The sequence below is a fragment of the Saimiri boliviensis genome, chromosome 1 (genome assembly GCF_048565385.1).
Source record: "Saimiri boliviensis isolate mSaiBol1 chromosome 1, mSaiBol1.pri, whole genome shotgun sequence".
Lineage (NCBI taxonomy): Eukaryota > Metazoa > Chordata > Mammalia > Primates > Cebidae > Saimiri > Saimiri boliviensis.
In genome coordinates, this window is record NC_133449.1 from 269,837,348 (window position 1) to 269,853,420 (window position 16,073).

The 16,073-nt window shown below is 46.2% G+C and overlaps 1 protein-coding gene and 1 non-coding gene across 4 annotated transcripts in view; both read left to right on the plus strand.

The window, feature by feature from the left end:
* Positions 1–9,110, plus strand: part of MTMR12 (myotubularin related protein 12) — a 101,638-nt gene extending 92,528 nt beyond the window's left edge. Inside the window, exons 14-17 of one of the 3 annotated variants that reach the window (XM_039469759.2) lie at positions 886–1,053; positions 2,091–2,252; positions 2,983–3,042; positions 5,909–9,110. In XM_039469759.2, coding sequence (XP_039325693.1) covers positions 886–1,053; positions 2,091–2,252; positions 2,983–3,042; positions 5,909–6,478 — 960 coding nt within the window. In that variant the 3' untranslated portion in view covers positions 6,479–9,110. The remainder of the gene's footprint in view (positions 1–885; positions 1,054–2,090; positions 2,253–2,982; positions 3,043–5,908) is intronic. The other 2 variants (XM_074386792.1, XM_039469763.2) reach the window with 2 other exon arrangements.
* Positions 1,132–1,240, plus strand: LOC120365671 (U6 spliceosomal RNA). Its single transcript, XR_005580558.1, has one exon. It is a non-coding gene; the product is annotated as a U6 spliceosomal RNA (small nuclear RNA).
* Positions 9,111–16,073: the final 6,963 nt, after the last annotated feature.

Here is a 16,073-nt window from a genome sequence, read left to right on the forward strand (position 1 = left end):
ACATTTGTGATCTGATTGAAGCGGCTTTAAGAGCTGCATCCCTACTCTTCTCTCTCATGAGCCCTGTGTGAGATCCTGGGGCCAGGCTTCCTGCATCTCAGATCTTCCCCATTTCCTCTTCTGTAAGGGAGAGATTGTAACTTAGCTTGTCTTAGCCCCTGGCAGGATCACTGGTGAATCAGGGAGGATAAGTACTTTCTAAATGACAGAGCACACTAGAAACCACTCTCCCCACTCATCAAGAGCTCACCTCTGGGAGCTAATAAAGGAGGCTTGCGGATTTGTAAACATATATTTTGAAACTCACTTTCACTACTTCTGCCTTGTCTCCCATCCCCATGGGCCCTCACTGCAGGGGTGGAGAGGAGGCCTCTACTTCCAGTCGGTCTCCAGGATCAAATCCTGTTAGTCAGTGAGTGGCCAGGTAGAGAATGGAAGCTTCCCTCCTGCCCATTACTTTTTATTGATAAAATTCAAAGTAGCAATCATAATTAAGTATACTTTTTGGTAATGTAGTACTACTGATGAGAATAATGGAATTTTTTTTTTTTGGAGAAGGTAGAATGTTGCTTAATTGGGGTCCTAAGTTAGTGTTTTCCTTTATTAGAATCAGTTGCAGATGCTCACTGTAACACTGATCCATAATGAGATTTTTACATACTTCATCTTTGTAATGTCTGACACAGATAGGTACATGATTCCACAAGCATGTGATTTCAGTTTAGCATATTTCTCACTTGGGATGGAATGGAGTCTCCTGAGTTTCCCAGAGAACAAAGTCCTCAGAAGTGGTTATTCCATAGCTGTGGAGGTGGCTGCCCCTTGAACTCAGGACGGCTTGCTTTGGGCTCTGCCCACCAAGTAACGTATCTTGTTTTCATGCAGGTTCCTGTGTTCCTGCTTTTCCTAGATTGTGTCTGGCAGCTGGTGCACCAGCATCCCCCAGCATTTGAATTCACAGAGACTTATCTGACTGTTTTGTCAGATAGCCTATACATACCTATTTTTAGCACCTTCTTCTTCAATTCGCCTCATCAAAAAGATACTAACATGGTAAGAGTCCCTCTTAGGAACCTGTGTATTGAAGAGGCTCCCTCTCACAAGTATGCAGTAATACTGAAGCTGAAAATGGTGCTCCCTTGGCAGCACGTAAACTAAAAAAAGTTGGAATGATATAGAGAAGATTAGCATGGCCTCTGCACAGGATGACATGCAAACTCATGAGACGCTCCGCATTTTTAAAAAGATATTTAACACTATATACCAAGCATTGTTCTAAGAGCTTCTTAGGTATTAATATTTAATCCTCACAGCACCCTATGGCATATGCTTTTTATTATCCTGGAGGAAATTGAGGCTGAAAAATGATAAGTAATTCACCGGTGGTCACATGGTAAATAATTGGAATTGGAAGCAAGTGTTGAAGCTGGGGAATTAAGCAGAATTCAAAACTGTCCGTTTTAAAGACAATCAGACCAGATGTCCTCCCTTTCGTTTGCTTAATGCCTGGAATTCCTCTGTGAAGAGAATGGAGACCAGGCAGAGCAGGGCAACTGGGCTTTTCCTTTCATCTTATCCCCTTTGGTCCCTCCTGAGGCTGTGTCCCACAGGCACAGCTTTCCCAGCTAATCTCAGTGCTTCTGAGCAGCCTCCTGAGAACTGCAGGGTTTGCTTGAGCTGGGAGATTACCAAATCTCCCAGGGCAGTAGGAGCGACAGCCCTGCTTTCAGAGCCCAGCCTTGTGCCTTACCAGTTTTGTGACCTTGGGCAGTTCAGTTTTCTGAGGCTTGGTTTCCTCAGATGTAAAATTGGAAAAACACAGTTACCTTGCTAGGCTGTGGAAGCACCTGGCGCAGCAGCTGGCGTGTAGACTGCCTGAAAGTCAGTGTCCTTCTTCTTGCCCTCCTCCCCTACCAAAAGCATGTAGTGAATAACCACAGGTAGCCTCAGCCTTTAAAAATAAAGGGCCCGTGATTATTCATTCTCAGGGCAGGGTGGGAGCACACTTCCTTGTGCCTGTTTCCAGAAGTATGTGTTTGCCTTCCTCAGCCCTCCCGGGAAGCCGTCGTGACCTGTGCTTGCTTTGGCAGGGTAGAGAAGGCCAGGAGACACAAAGCAAGCCTTTGAATCTGCTCACCGTGTGGGATTGGTCTGTGCAGTTTGAACCCAAAGCCCAGACATTGCTCAAAAACCCTCTTTATGTGGAAAAGCCGAAACTGGACAAAGGCCAGCGGAAAGGAATGCGCTTCAAAGTAAGATGTCCACATGTCTAAACCCCCTTCATCTGCCCAGATCCCATGCATGTAATGATGAAAGGTACATATGGATGCTGTCTGCCAGCACGTCCTACCCCTCGAAGCAGTATGCAGGGTCGAGATTTGTGACGGTCAAATTGTCAAGGCCCATTAGAATCCTTTGCTTTCAGCAAATCACCTTTGCCGTAGTGCGACAGGGCCATTTGCCAAATGTCACTGAGGATGCTGCTACCCTAGTCATACTCCATGGACTCGTTCCTCTGGTCCCGCTTGTGTGTGTGTGAGTAAAAGGCACACTGATTGCATGGGTTTTACTTGGCTGATACCAGTTCATTTATCATAATCAATAGTAAGACTTTCCTAATGAGCTGTGCCTATAAACCACAGATTGCAAAACTCTCTGTCAAGGGCTACAAAGTCTGTCACAACTACCTCTCCACTGTTGTAGTACAAAAGAAGCCTTAGGCTGCTCTGCCTGTGGAATAGCCATTCTTTATTCCTTTACTTTAAAAAAAAAAAAAAAAAAAAAAAAAGAGCCTTAGTTAGTAGGTGAACAAGTAGGCATAGCTGTGTTCCACTGTTCATGAGAACAGGTACCAGGCCAGATTTGGCCTGAGGGGTGGCCAGTTTGCTGACCTATGCTATGAATCACAAATGTCACAAACTCATTTTAGCTGATAATCCCAAAGTTCCCTAACTGATGAATTATTTAACTGACATTTCCTAGCTCTGTCTCCAGGCCCAGAATTTCTCCCCCACAGAGTCCGCAAAGGAGAGAGCAGTGATGGTAAGTCCAAGTCGATGTGTGTCACTGCTTTCTCCATGCCATCTTCATCCTGCCTGAGCTGGAGGTGCTCCAGAAAGCCTGGCCCTTTCTGGTGTCAGATTTGGTTCCATTCTAAACAGGACTGGGGGCCTGGGTGAGCCATAGTCAACAGAGGCAATGTTGGCTGGTGAGCCACTGAGAATGGCCACTGTTCCCTTTTAGGGACCATAGGCCCAGGGTGGAGTTTCCCCTTTCTAGTTGAGCATCTCCTGCCAGTTTCACCAGAATTCCCTGAGCCCCAGAGCAGCTTGGCCAGAAGTCGGTTTTTCTTCAGTGTGTTGTGCCCCCTGGTGGCTGCATGCACATTCTCATGAGCGCTGGATTAGGACCAGAAACTGCCCTGTGCCAGAGTGGCAGGGGACCTCAGAGACGGTGAGGACAACCCCTTGTTTTACGGGGGAGAGTCTTGGGCTCCCCCTTCCAAGAATGGATTTCATTTCCCTCCTTAACTTTTCTTTTTGTTGTTGTTGTTGAGACAAAGTCTCACTCTGTTGCCAGGCTAGAGTGCAGTGGCACAGTGCAACCTCCACTTTCAAGTTCAAGCTGTTCCCCTGCCTCAGCCTCCCGAGTAGCTGGGACTACAGGTGCGAGCCAACATGCCCAGCTAATTTTTTGTATTTTAGTAGAGACTGGGTTTCACCATGTTGGCCAGCATGGTCTTGATCTCCTGACCTGGTGATCCACCCGCCTCGGCCTTCCAGAGTGCTGGGATTACAGGCGTGAGCCACTGTGCCCGACCCTCAGACGCAGCTTTTCTAGTCGTCCCTTTTCCTTGGAGATAGGGAAAGCCAGCCTAAGCAACAAGAGTTGGCGGGTGGGAAAGCACTGAGCTGAAGGGGTGGAGAATTGCAGGTCGCACTAGCTAAATCACAGTTGGGACGGGGCAATAAGAAGCTTTGAAGCCTTCGGGTAAGAAGACCAGATATCAGGTGGGGTGACGTGTCGAATGGCCTAGTGGCCTGGGGAAGTTCTGCCGAGGAAGCAGGGGCTGAGCAGCATGTGGCACTGCCATGCGAATGCCACACGGGCGGGACCTGCTCCAGTGTGCAGCCTCAGTGTCAGCCGCGGGCTCGGGCCAGGCTTTGGCCTGTAGAGCTGCTCCCACGTCGGCTGGTCTTGAGTGCTCCCTTCGCTTGGGAGATAGCGAGAAGAGGGCTTCCAGGACCAAGGAGAGCTCAGTAGAGAGCCCAGGCTCTGGAGCCAGACTGTTTGAACCACTTTCGGCACTGAGCAGAGTGCCTTCGGCAGATCGCTTCTCTCTGTGCCTTAGTTTCCTCATTTGAAAAATGGGGCAATAATAGTGACTGAGAATGAGGTGCTCAGTGAATGTGAGTACTAAGCACAGAACTGAGCAGGAGGAAGCACTGGGTGACGGTTCAGTTTAGTCTCTGCCCTGCCTGGCACAGCTTCACAGTGGAGAAAAGAGAGGCCACTGACTCCTGGCCTTCATCTCTTCTGTCCCTGGATGGAAAGTCAGAAATCCTGGTCACTTCCAAGTTGTGGTCTTATGGATGGTTTTGCTTTCTTTTTAATATTTTTATTGTTATTCCATATTTCATAATATGGAAATAATTTTCTTTACAATAAAGAATATCTTTTTACAAGGAAGAACTACTGATGGAAATATGTTAGAGAGTTTTAGAGTGGGCCCAAAAATTAAGTTACTTCAAATGAACAGTAGCAAAAGAGCTGGACAAACAGCTTCTCTCCATGTTTTTTTACTTCTCTGAGCACTGGGGACCCTCATGACCTTCTGACCACATCCATCTTTCACAACCCTTTCTTTGTTTTTTTGAGACCGAGTTTCGCTTTTGTTGCCCAGGCTGGAATGCAATGGCGCGATCTTGGCTCACTGCAGCCTCTGCCTCCCAGGTTCAAGCAATTCTCCTGCCTCAGCCTCCGGAGTAGCTGAAATTACAGGCACACACCACCACACCCAGCTAATCTCTTATAATTTTAGTAGAGATGGCGTTTCGCCATTTTGGCCAGGCTGGTCTTGAACTCCTGGCCTCAGGTGATCTGCTCACCTCGGTCTCCCAAAGTGCTGGAATTACAGGTTGAGCCACTGCACACATCCTTACAACCCTTTCACAGTGCTCCCCCAAATATGATACTCTAGCCACAGAGGGAATTACCAAGGGGGTAAAAATGAAAAAGTGAAAATGTTCTCACATTTTCTACTCCATGCAGGTTGTCAGACAAGTCTGGTCAACTTAGCTGGTTCATCAGATTTCTTTGCTCTCACCTGCCTGTTTCCTTTGTCCAAAAGAATCTTTATGACTTAGGCTTAAACTCCCGCTGGATGCCTGATAAGCTGCTATTTCACCCATGCGATAGTATCTTCCGGTAGTCAGTACCTCCTCGCAGGTGTTCAGAGGACTGTAGTGGTTAATAGCCTTAAAGTTCTCAAAGAAGAAACCTTTTTCTCTTCAGAACATGAATAGGCCTCACTCACAAGTTCCCCTAAGTCATTGAACTATCGTAAGTTAAACAGCTTTTTCAGAAGTACTTTGTGTCCTGTGGTGCCCCTGTGACTGAGGAGGAGAACACTGAAAGCTCCTTTCTCTGTGTCCCAGCATGCCTTTCTGCACAGCCACCATGTGCACCGGGACCTGGTTTCCCATTTGTTTCTGGTACAGGGTGCACCATGAGAATAAACAGGAACCCCCCACCTCTGGGTGTTACAGCATGTTAATGAGTGTGCATTCACATGGCAACGCTGATGTCTCTTGGAACTTGTTAAAGCAGGGTTATGCTCTTTTTTTGCTGGTAACAACTGTTAACTGCCCGTTATGTTAACCAGTGATTTTTATGTTTTGTCTCAAAGCATCAGCGACAACTTTCTTTGCCACTTACACAATCTAAGTCATCTCCCAAAAGAGGATTTTTCAGGGAAGAAACAGATCATTTAATTAAGAACCTTCTGGGCAAGAGAATTAGCAAACTTATTAATTCGTCTGATGAGCTCCAAGACAACTTTCGAGAGTTTTATGACAGCTGGCATAGCAAGCCTACTGACTACCATGGTTTGTTATTACCGCATATCGAGGGACCTGAAATCAAAGTCTGGGCCCAGCGCTACCTGCGCTGGATTCCGGAAGCCCAAATCCTAGGTGGTGGCCGAGTGGCCACTATGAGCAAACTCTTGGAAATGATGGAGGAAGTCCAGAGTTTACAAGAGAAGATCGACGAGAGACACCATAGCCAGCAGGCCCCCCAGGCCGAGGCCCCCTGCCTGCTGAGGAACTCTGCCCGCCTGTCTTCTTTGTTTCCTTTCGCTCTGCTTCAGCGACATTCCTCTAAGCCAGTCTTACCCACCAGTGGCTGGAAAGCTTTGGGAGATGAAGACGATTTGGCCAAACAAGAAGATGAGTTCGTGGACCTAGGCGATGTATGAGCCACTTGTTGAGTGATTGTGAGAGGAATGTGGGCGACTGGGACAGCGGATCCCTGGATTCATGTCATGCTGCAGCTAATGCTGGCTGGGTCCTTAGCCTGGCGCTCCATTGGAATAAACCTGGGCCTTCGGGAAAAAGGGTGACTCTCGTTATTTTTCATGGTTCTAAAAGACTATGCAATTAAAACCGCATCTGTAGTATTATTAATTGGATGGAATTATTACTTGACCCGAAATAAGGTTGTGGCCATTTTCTGATGCCTGAGTATTATACAGGGCCCGCAATGGCCAGTTCACTACCAGAAAGGGCTTCAGTAAGGTATTCCTGGACTTACTGCTTTCTTCGGATCCTCTTTGTGCCAAGATAATTTATCCAGTCATTGGGAATAGTAAGTCTCTGTGTAACCCATCTCAATTAGAGAAGCAAGTTCAGCTTTACGTATTTGTATGGTGAATTGAAGATTCAGATACAAGTATTAAGATGTGTGGTATTTACTTAGACCATCACATTTTTCCTTTCTACGTCCCCTTGCCTGTAAAACAGCTGGGAAGTTCCACTGGTATCATCCATCCTGATGCTTCAGGCCGTCCTCCCTCCTTCATAGACTGTGTCGCTTTGCCTATGGGTGGGGGCTAGACAGCCACCCCCCTCTTCTGTGCTGCCAGCCCCAGGTCTTCCTCCGCCTGCTCCACGCCACCCTCCACTGTCCCTCTGCACTCCCTGCCTTGGTGTGTGTAGTCCCAGGGTCTCACTGCTAAGCCTGTTGGTTACGCTGGGGGATCTCTTTCTTTGCCTGAGGAGCTTCCGTTCCTCTGGAGTCTCCTGGTGTTTGGAACAAATTGCTTCGCCTTTTCGCCTTTTTCTACTCGCCTGCTGAGGCTTTGAGCACTTGTGATTGCGGTTTTCTGCAGCAACCTCTGAGCCGAGTTCCTCACATTCTTTTACCTTTACGGACTGATGGGATTGGGTCACTTTTGAATGTGGCTTTCATAGGAAAGCAGTTTAAACATAAATATCAGAAGTGGCGATGATCATATGATACCTCAGTGATTTAAAAGCCATAGAAGAAACTTGACTATGCCTGGTCACCTTCTTGGATCTGCTGTCAAAATGAGATACGTATATATTTTAATGCAGGAAAATATACTTTGTAAGAAGTTTTTTTTTGCTCTCAGTGGAACCCTGTCAAATCCCATAAAAGAGAGGAAAAAAACAAAACTCGTTAGAATGTTCTAAATCAAATGTTTGCCTTTTACATACATTTGCTCTTCAGTATGGATCCCAATTTGAATGTTGTGTGTGTAGACAAACTTCCACTTGTTCAAGGGCAATAAGAAAATGTGAGACTGGGTGTGGTGGCTCATGCTTGTAATCCCAGCACTTGGGGAGACTGAGGTGGGTGAATTACTTAAGCCCAGGAGTTTGAGACCAGCATGGGCAAGATGGCAAAACCCTGTCTCTACTAAAAATACAAAAATTAGCCGGGTGTGCATGCCTGTAGTCCCAGCTACTCAGGAGGCTGAGGTGGGAGGATCCCTTGAGCCTGGGAGGTGGAGGTTGCAGTGAGCCAAGATCATGCCACCGCACTCCAGCCTGGGTGTTGGAGCAAGAACTTGTCTCAAAAAAAGAAATTTGAAACTGTTGACTAAGAGGAGTTTCTAGGTTTGCACTGAATTGTCTTTTGTACATACAATGAATAGTTTCACTGTGCTCCCCACTCCATATGAATGCAGGAGCCAGGTCGGTCTATTAAGATGAACAAAGGTTGAGAGGAGGGCAGGATTCATGCATCTGGAGGCCAAACACGTGTTTCCTCTTGATTGCCTTAAGAGTTAGTAGCAAGGTCAGTGTTAGGCTTGCAATAGGGATTTTAAAATACACTAACTAGTTCCTTAGCTACTTTCACATACAGTCTATAGGCCTTCTTAAATTAGCACTAACCTCCACTTCCTTCTTTGCCCCATTGCCTCCCAAATATGCTATGGAGCTATTTTTGTTACCACATTGTAACATGAATATTTATACAGTAGCCTCTTCAGGCTTCATAATTTTCATTCCAAAAATGCCCGGTATGATGCTTTACACTCTAGGAAGTATAGTTTAAAGGCACAAGGTCATGGCCTTTGTCATAGCAGTTGAATGTGCATTTAAATATTTTTCCATGATTTTTTAAATTACAATAGAAAAATAAGCTGTTGTAACGTGTAAGGTTATGACAATTTTTGTATTTATATTTGAAATCAGATTTCTGTAACTTGTATTTGTGTACAGAATTCTCAATGGGTTTATATATTGTGAAATTTTTATCCAAGATTGGGACGTGGATTATGCTTAACAGTGAAAACTGAAATGAGACCATTTACTTTGTTTAAAATGCTGTGCTGTGCAAGTTTGGAAATGTACATTACTTCACTGTATATAATATCTTGAGTTTGTTTATACCTCCAAGTTTTTACACTGAAGATAAACTAGCTTTAATTAAATTCAAAATGTTTTTTTCTTTATAAGGGAATAAGCTGTTGAGCTAAACCTGTATACATGTGCTATTTTCTGGATGCACAATGAAAGTTTATACTTGTATCTCACTGCATCAGATCTGATTGCAGAAATTAAAGCACAATTTACAAGCAATTCTGTACTTGGTGTTGTTGGGTATAACACGTGGAGTAATCCCTTTCATTCAGGAAATATTGAGCATGTACTGTGTAATTGGCAGGGCCAATGGGGACGGCAGTGAAGAGTGGAGTTTGCATTCTTGTGGGGCACAGGGGAGGTTTGGTGATGGGAACAAATAACCAAACAAATACTTAAAATCTCAGGTGAGGCCGGGCGCGGTGGCTCAAGCTTGTAATCCCAGCACTTTGGGAGGCCGAGGCGGGTGGATCACGAGGTCGAGAGATCTAGACCATCCTGGTCAACATGGTGAAACCCCGTCTCTACTAAAAATACAAAAAATTAGCTGGGCATGGTGGCACGTGCCTATAATCCCAGCTACTCAGGAGGCTGAGGCAGGAGAATTGCCTGAACCCAGGAGGCGGAGGTTGCAGTGAGCCGAGATCGCGCCATTGCACTCCAGCCTGGGTAACAAGAGCAAAACTCCGTCTCAAAAAAAAAATTAAAAATAAAAAAAAAATAAAATCTCAGGTGATTTGCAGTCACATATATATCACAGCACTATTCACAATAGCAAAGACATGGTATCAACCCAGGTGCAATAGTGATGGACTGGATCAGGAAAATGTGGTACATATACACCATGGGATACTATAAAGCCATAAAAAAGAATGGAGCAAGTTGCAGTGGCTCATGCCTGTAACTTTGGGAGGCTGAGGCAGGCAGATGACAAAGTCAGGAGTTCAAGACCAGCCTGGCCAATATGGTGAAATTCTGTCCCTACTAAAAATACAAAAATTAGCCAGGCATAGTGGCATGCGCCTGTAGTCCTAGCTACTCGGGGGGCTGAGGCAGGAGAATCACTTGAACCCGGGAGGTGGAGGTTGCAGTGAGCTGAGATCGCACCGCTGTGCTCTGGCCTGGGTAACAGAGTGAGACTCCATTAAAACAACAACAACAACAACAACAGGAATCATGTCCTTTGCAGCAACATGGGTACAGCTGGAGTCCATTATCCTAAGTGAATTCATGCAGAAACAGAAAACCAAATACTGCATGTTCTCATTTCTAAATGCGAGCTAAACATTGGGTATTGGACATAAAGATGCGAACAATAGACACAGGACACTCAAAAAGCAGGGAAGGAGTAGGGAAGGGTTGAAAACTACCTATTGGGTACTATGTTCACCTTTTGATTGATGGGTTCATTTGAAGCCCAAACTTCAGCATCACGAAATATGCCCATGTAATAAACCTGCACAAGTACCCCCTTAATCTAAAGTAAAATTTAAAAATAATAAAAATTCTACCAGTCACGGTGGCTCATGCCTGTAATCCCAGCACTTTGGGAGGCCAAAGCAGGCAGATCACCTGAGGTCAGGAGTTCAAGACCAGCCTGGCCAACATGGTGAAACCACATCTCTACTGAAAATACAAAATTAGCCTGGTGTGGTGGTACATGCCTGTGATCCCAGTTACTTGGGAGGATGAGGCAGGAGAATCTCTTGAACCTGGAGGCGGAGGTTGCAGTGAGCCAAGATCACGTCACTGCACTCCAGCCTGGACGACAGAGCGAGACTCTGTCTCAAAAAAAAAATAAAATAAAATAAAAATTAAATGCTGAAGAAAAAATAGGATGGGGATAGGGTGATTGAAAGAAAGTTTTTGAAACCCCTGAAATTAAATATTACCTCTCTGCTTTTTGTGAGGATCTGTCAATTCTGTTATTCTGGAATAAAAATTGCTGGAAGAGGTCTGAGTACATTTAAACCATTGCTGGTTTCATTTAAACCATGAAAGATAGAAACAGGCTTTGTTTTTGCTTCCAGAGAGGATAAGTGAGTGAGCACAGTGTGAGATGGCTCCCGAGAGTAGGATTTGTTTCTAATTAGTTTTGTTTAATACTAAACTAGATTGAGACATAGCACCTGTGTATATTTTGAGACACAAGGCTCATGTTTATCTGACCTTTCCTACCTACAGAGGAGGCTTCCCACCCTGCTGCTTGTCCCCATCGCCCTTTCCTGTCTGGCCAGGCCCACCCTACTGTGTCCAGAAAGCCAGCTCTGAGACATCCCTGGAATTTAATAAGCTCTCATTGATACCATGTGCTTTTCAGATGTTTTGCTTCTTTGGTATTTGTATTAAATTCCCAAGTAGTACTTATGACCATGGAGTTTAGCAGCTTCTCGTCTTGTTTTCTATATTTGTTTAGTTCTTGTACTTTTGGAGGACTCAGCTATCTCTCACTCTTGATTTTGCTTGTTCTTTCCCCCCACACCCCCACTCCCGAGATGGAGTCTTGCTCTGTCACCCAGGCCGGAGTGCAGTGGCGCGGTATCGGCTCACTGTAACCTCTGCCTCCTGGGTTCAAGCAATTCTCTGCCTGAGCCTCCTCAGTAGTTGGGATTACAGGTGCCCGCCACCATGCCTGGCTAATTTTTTTGTATTTTTAATAGAGATAGGGTTTCACCATGTTGACCAGGCTGGTTGTTTACTCCTGACCTCATGATCCACCTGTCTCAGCCTCCCAAAGTGCTGGGATTACAGGTGTGAGCCACTGAGCCCTGCCTGATTTTGTTTGTTCCTTGATGTCCAGGTGAGGGCATAGAGGGACTCAGGGAGTAAAGAGTGGAACATTCTCCATCCAGTGTGAAACAGGGTGAGGGGTCAGCTCCTGTGGAGAACCAGCCCCTGTGTCTTCATGTCCCCTATCTTTAAGTGAGTTGGGGGGCTGAGGGGGTCTGACTAAAGCCTGTTTTCTGAGCCCCTCCTGTGGCTGTGTGCTGGGCTTGTGTCCCACCGTGGCTCTAGATTACTTATAAAGGTGTCCCTGGGGCAGGACAACTTGGGACTGAGCATTCGGGATGCCCCTGCCCTGCTGCAGAGACAAGATCTATAGAGATGCATGGCCTTATTGGGTCTACCTTCCACACACACACACACACACACACACACACACACACACCACACACACACCACACACACCACACACATACCACATACCACACACACCACACACCACACACCACACACACCACACACACACCACACACACACACCACACACACACGACACACACCACACACATACCACATACCACACACACCACACACATACCACACACCACACACACCACACACCACACACCACACACACCACACACCACACACCACACACATACCACACACACCACACACACATACCACACACACACCACACACACCACACACCACACACCACACCCACACCACACACCACACCCACACACACACACACACACACACACACACACACACACACTACACACACACCCCACCCTGAAAAGTACCAGCATGGGGGTGGGAGAGGCAGGATTCTCTCTGTACGGCGGGTTCCAGTATAACCAGGGATGTGTCCAAGTGCCTACACTTGACTTTGTTGATAACCAGGCTAGCTATGGGTAGTGCAAAATCAATGTTTTAAATATCATATACTGAAAAATAATTTGAGTGATTTTATGTCTAAAAGCAAATGTCAGCTTGTTTTGTGGTTCAGACCCAGGTTCTTTTATTTTTAAATCTCCTATTACAGTCTGCCCTTAGTAATTAAAGGATATGAAATGTGTCATCATATGGAAATACGCAGAGTAAGCTTTTTTCAGTATATAATCTGGAGGTTCACACACAGTAAACTTTTAGGACTTGTTTTTTAAAAGCTTTCATTTTGCTAGCCAGTTTCATAAAGGGCTGTCTGGCCCTGAATGTTTTTATGAAATCCTGAATGGAGGACTTTCCAAATTGTGTTCACAGAAGGCTGGGGCCTAATGAATGTCATGCTTACTCCCCAGCACTGAAAGGACTCAAGTGCATGCCATTCCTGGGAAGGAAAATTCAGACGGACCACATTCCATCCCTGGACTGACCCTGAGGACTCTGCTTGGAATGCTCCTGCGGTAGCCTCCAAGAGAGGATCAAAAAGACCTCTCCTGCCAGGCACGTGGCTCATGCCTATAATCCCAACACTTTAGGAGCCTGAGGCAGGTGGATCTCCTGAGGTCAGGAGTTCCAGACCAGCCTGATCAATACGGTGAAACCCCGTCTCCACTAAAAATACAAAAATTAGCCGGGTGTGGTAGCATGCATTTGTAGTCCCAGCTATTCGGGAGGCTGAGTCAGGAGAATTGCTTGAACCCAGGCTGCACTCCAGCCTGGGCAACAGAGTGACACACCATCTCAAATAAATAAATAAATAAATAAATAAAAACACCTCTCTCCTCTCCCCAGCTGATGGGGTTGGAGTGGGGGGAAAACAGTAGAGATTGGTGGGGGTGGGGCGGGGAAGGGGATCAAGTGAATATTCTGGAGTGATGGTAGCATTGTATACCATTTTTTTCTTTTCTTTATTTCCTTTTTTTTTTTTTTTTTGAGACAGAGTCTCACTCTGTCACCCGGGCTGGAATGCAGTGGCTTGATCTTGGCTCACTGCAACCCCTGCCTCCTGGGTTCAAGCAATTCTCCCGCCTCAGCCTCCCAAGTAGCTGGGATTATACGCAGCCACCACCACACCAGGCTAATTTTTTGGTGTGTATTTTTAGTACAGACAGGGTTTTGCCTTGTTGACCAGGCTGGTCTCAAACTTCTGACCTCAAGTGATCTATCTGCCCCAGCCTCCCAAAAGAGCTGGGATTACAAGCATGGGACATCATGCCCGGCCAATTCTTTCTATTTTTTAATTTAAAAAATATTTTTGAGACAGGATCTCATTCTGTTGCCCAGGCTGGTGTGCAGTGGTACGACCACAGCTCGCTACAGCCTTAACCTCCATTTTGTAAAAATGGAGTCTCACTATGTTGCCCAGGCTGGTCTTGAACTTCTGAGCTCAAGCCATTCTCCTATTCTCCTACCTTGTCCTCCCAGAGTGGTGGGATTGGAGGTGTGAACCACCACACCCACTTCTGGCTCTCTGAAGCCAGACTGCCTGAGTCTGAACCCCTGCTTTGCAGCTTACACCCCGTAACATGGCACCATGCCTCGAACCCACCTCACTGGAGAGTTGGAGGATTAAGGATAAGTGTCTATAATAATGTAAATATTCCATAAATGGAGCTGCTATTGTGTATGTGTGTGGTCATTTACATACATCATGTAAACAGAGGGTATGTGTGTGTGTGCATGTGTGTGAGTGTGCGTGCGTTTAAACTTAATTTCCACAAGGAACGAGGAACATTTGAAGTATCCTAAACAGGAACCCAAGTTCCAAAGGTGGCTACATAAGCACTTCAAATGTTTCCAAAATCTATCCCAGAAGGTTTGTTAAGCAGCAGAGGGAATATTAAAAATCATCTTTCAAAGGTGCAACGAGTGGGTACTTGAGGTATGTGAGGTACTTCAGGTATATTGGCTAGAAATATCGCGGAGTCCTCACTCTCACACCTACAGATATACAAATCCATCAGGCTCAGTAGCATAAATGCGTCAGAGCAGAGAATGAGGTCTAAAAACCCTCCACACCAAGACAGACTGCAGCGTTAACTGGTCCTGCTGTCTCATTGCATCTTTTTGTTTATTTTTGCTTTGAAACAGTCTTGCTCTGTCACCCAGGCTGGAGTGCAGTAGCACAATAATGGCTCATGGCAACCTTCACCTCCCAGGCTCAAGTGATCCTCCCACCTCAGCCTTCCTAGTAGCCGGGACTACCAATGCGTGCTACCATGCCTAGCTAATTTTTGTATTTTTAGTAGAGACGGGGTTTTGCCATATTGCCAGGCTGGTCTCTAACTCCTGAGCTGAGTGATCTACCCACCTTAGCCTTCCAAAGTGCTGGGATTACAGGAATGAGCTGCTGCACCCAGCCTTTACTATCTTAAGAGTAAAACTTTCAGCGTATAGTACCAGCACTTTGGGAGGCCAAGGCAGGTGGTACACGAGGTCAGGAGTTCAAGACCAGCCTGATCAACATGATGAAATTCCATCTCTACTAAAAATTTAAAAATTAGCCAGGTGTGGTGGCATGCACCTGTAATCCCAACTACTCAGGAGGCGGAGGCAGGAGAATTGCTTGAAGCCAGGAGGTGGAGGTTGCAGTGAGCCAAGATCGCGCCACTGCATTCCAGCCTGGCGGACAGAGACTCCAACTCAAAAAGCAAACAAACCAAAAAATAATTTTCATGCAAGGTATTGTGTGGAGGCCTGAGGACAGAGAGCAGGAATCCCCCACACAATCTGAGAACAGGAAATATTATTTAGGGCTGTTAACAAAAGTCCAAGGTGCCCGCTTTCGTTGTAAAACACCACTGCTCAAGGGAAGTGGTAGTGATGGAAGCAAGGAGCTGTAGCCCTGCCTACCCTGATTTGCCGGAAGCTACTGACACCAGAAGGACATCACCATTGCCAAAGTTGACTTAGTTCAGTCTATGACCCCTACCAGATTTATTGGAAATTCCATCATAATTACATATAGTTTATTGACTGGATATTCAATCACGGTTCCATCTGGGGGCCTTTTTGCTCATTTCTGAGAGCTGTACGGGACCCCAGGGCATATGAATTCTGCTCGTGGCCTTCTGTGCACCATGGCTGCTGCCTAGGAGTTCTTTGCCTGAGGTCTATATGTCTTAGTTTGGATTCCACGAGAAGCAGTCTCTGGACCAAGAGTTTGGGTGCAAGTAGTTTATCTGGGCAGTGTTCCCAGGTACCACTGTGAAATGATGAGAGACGGGGAAAGGAAAAATAAATAACAAATACAGTAAGGAACGAGCGATTACTGTAGGCAACTGGGGCCAGCCCCCTTGGGCCCTCTGTCCCCCAAGAGACCATGGGGAGCGTTTCTGGAATAGTCCCCCGAGAGAGTGAGGAAACTGGGGTACTGACGCAGCAACTCCTCTCCCCACTGGCTGAGGGTGGGTTGCTCCTGCGAATCTGTTGGTGTGTGCAGGTGATGTGTCCAGAGATGTGGGCAAGGAACTGCCTACCGCAGTCCCTAGGGGCCACTGGGAGGGAG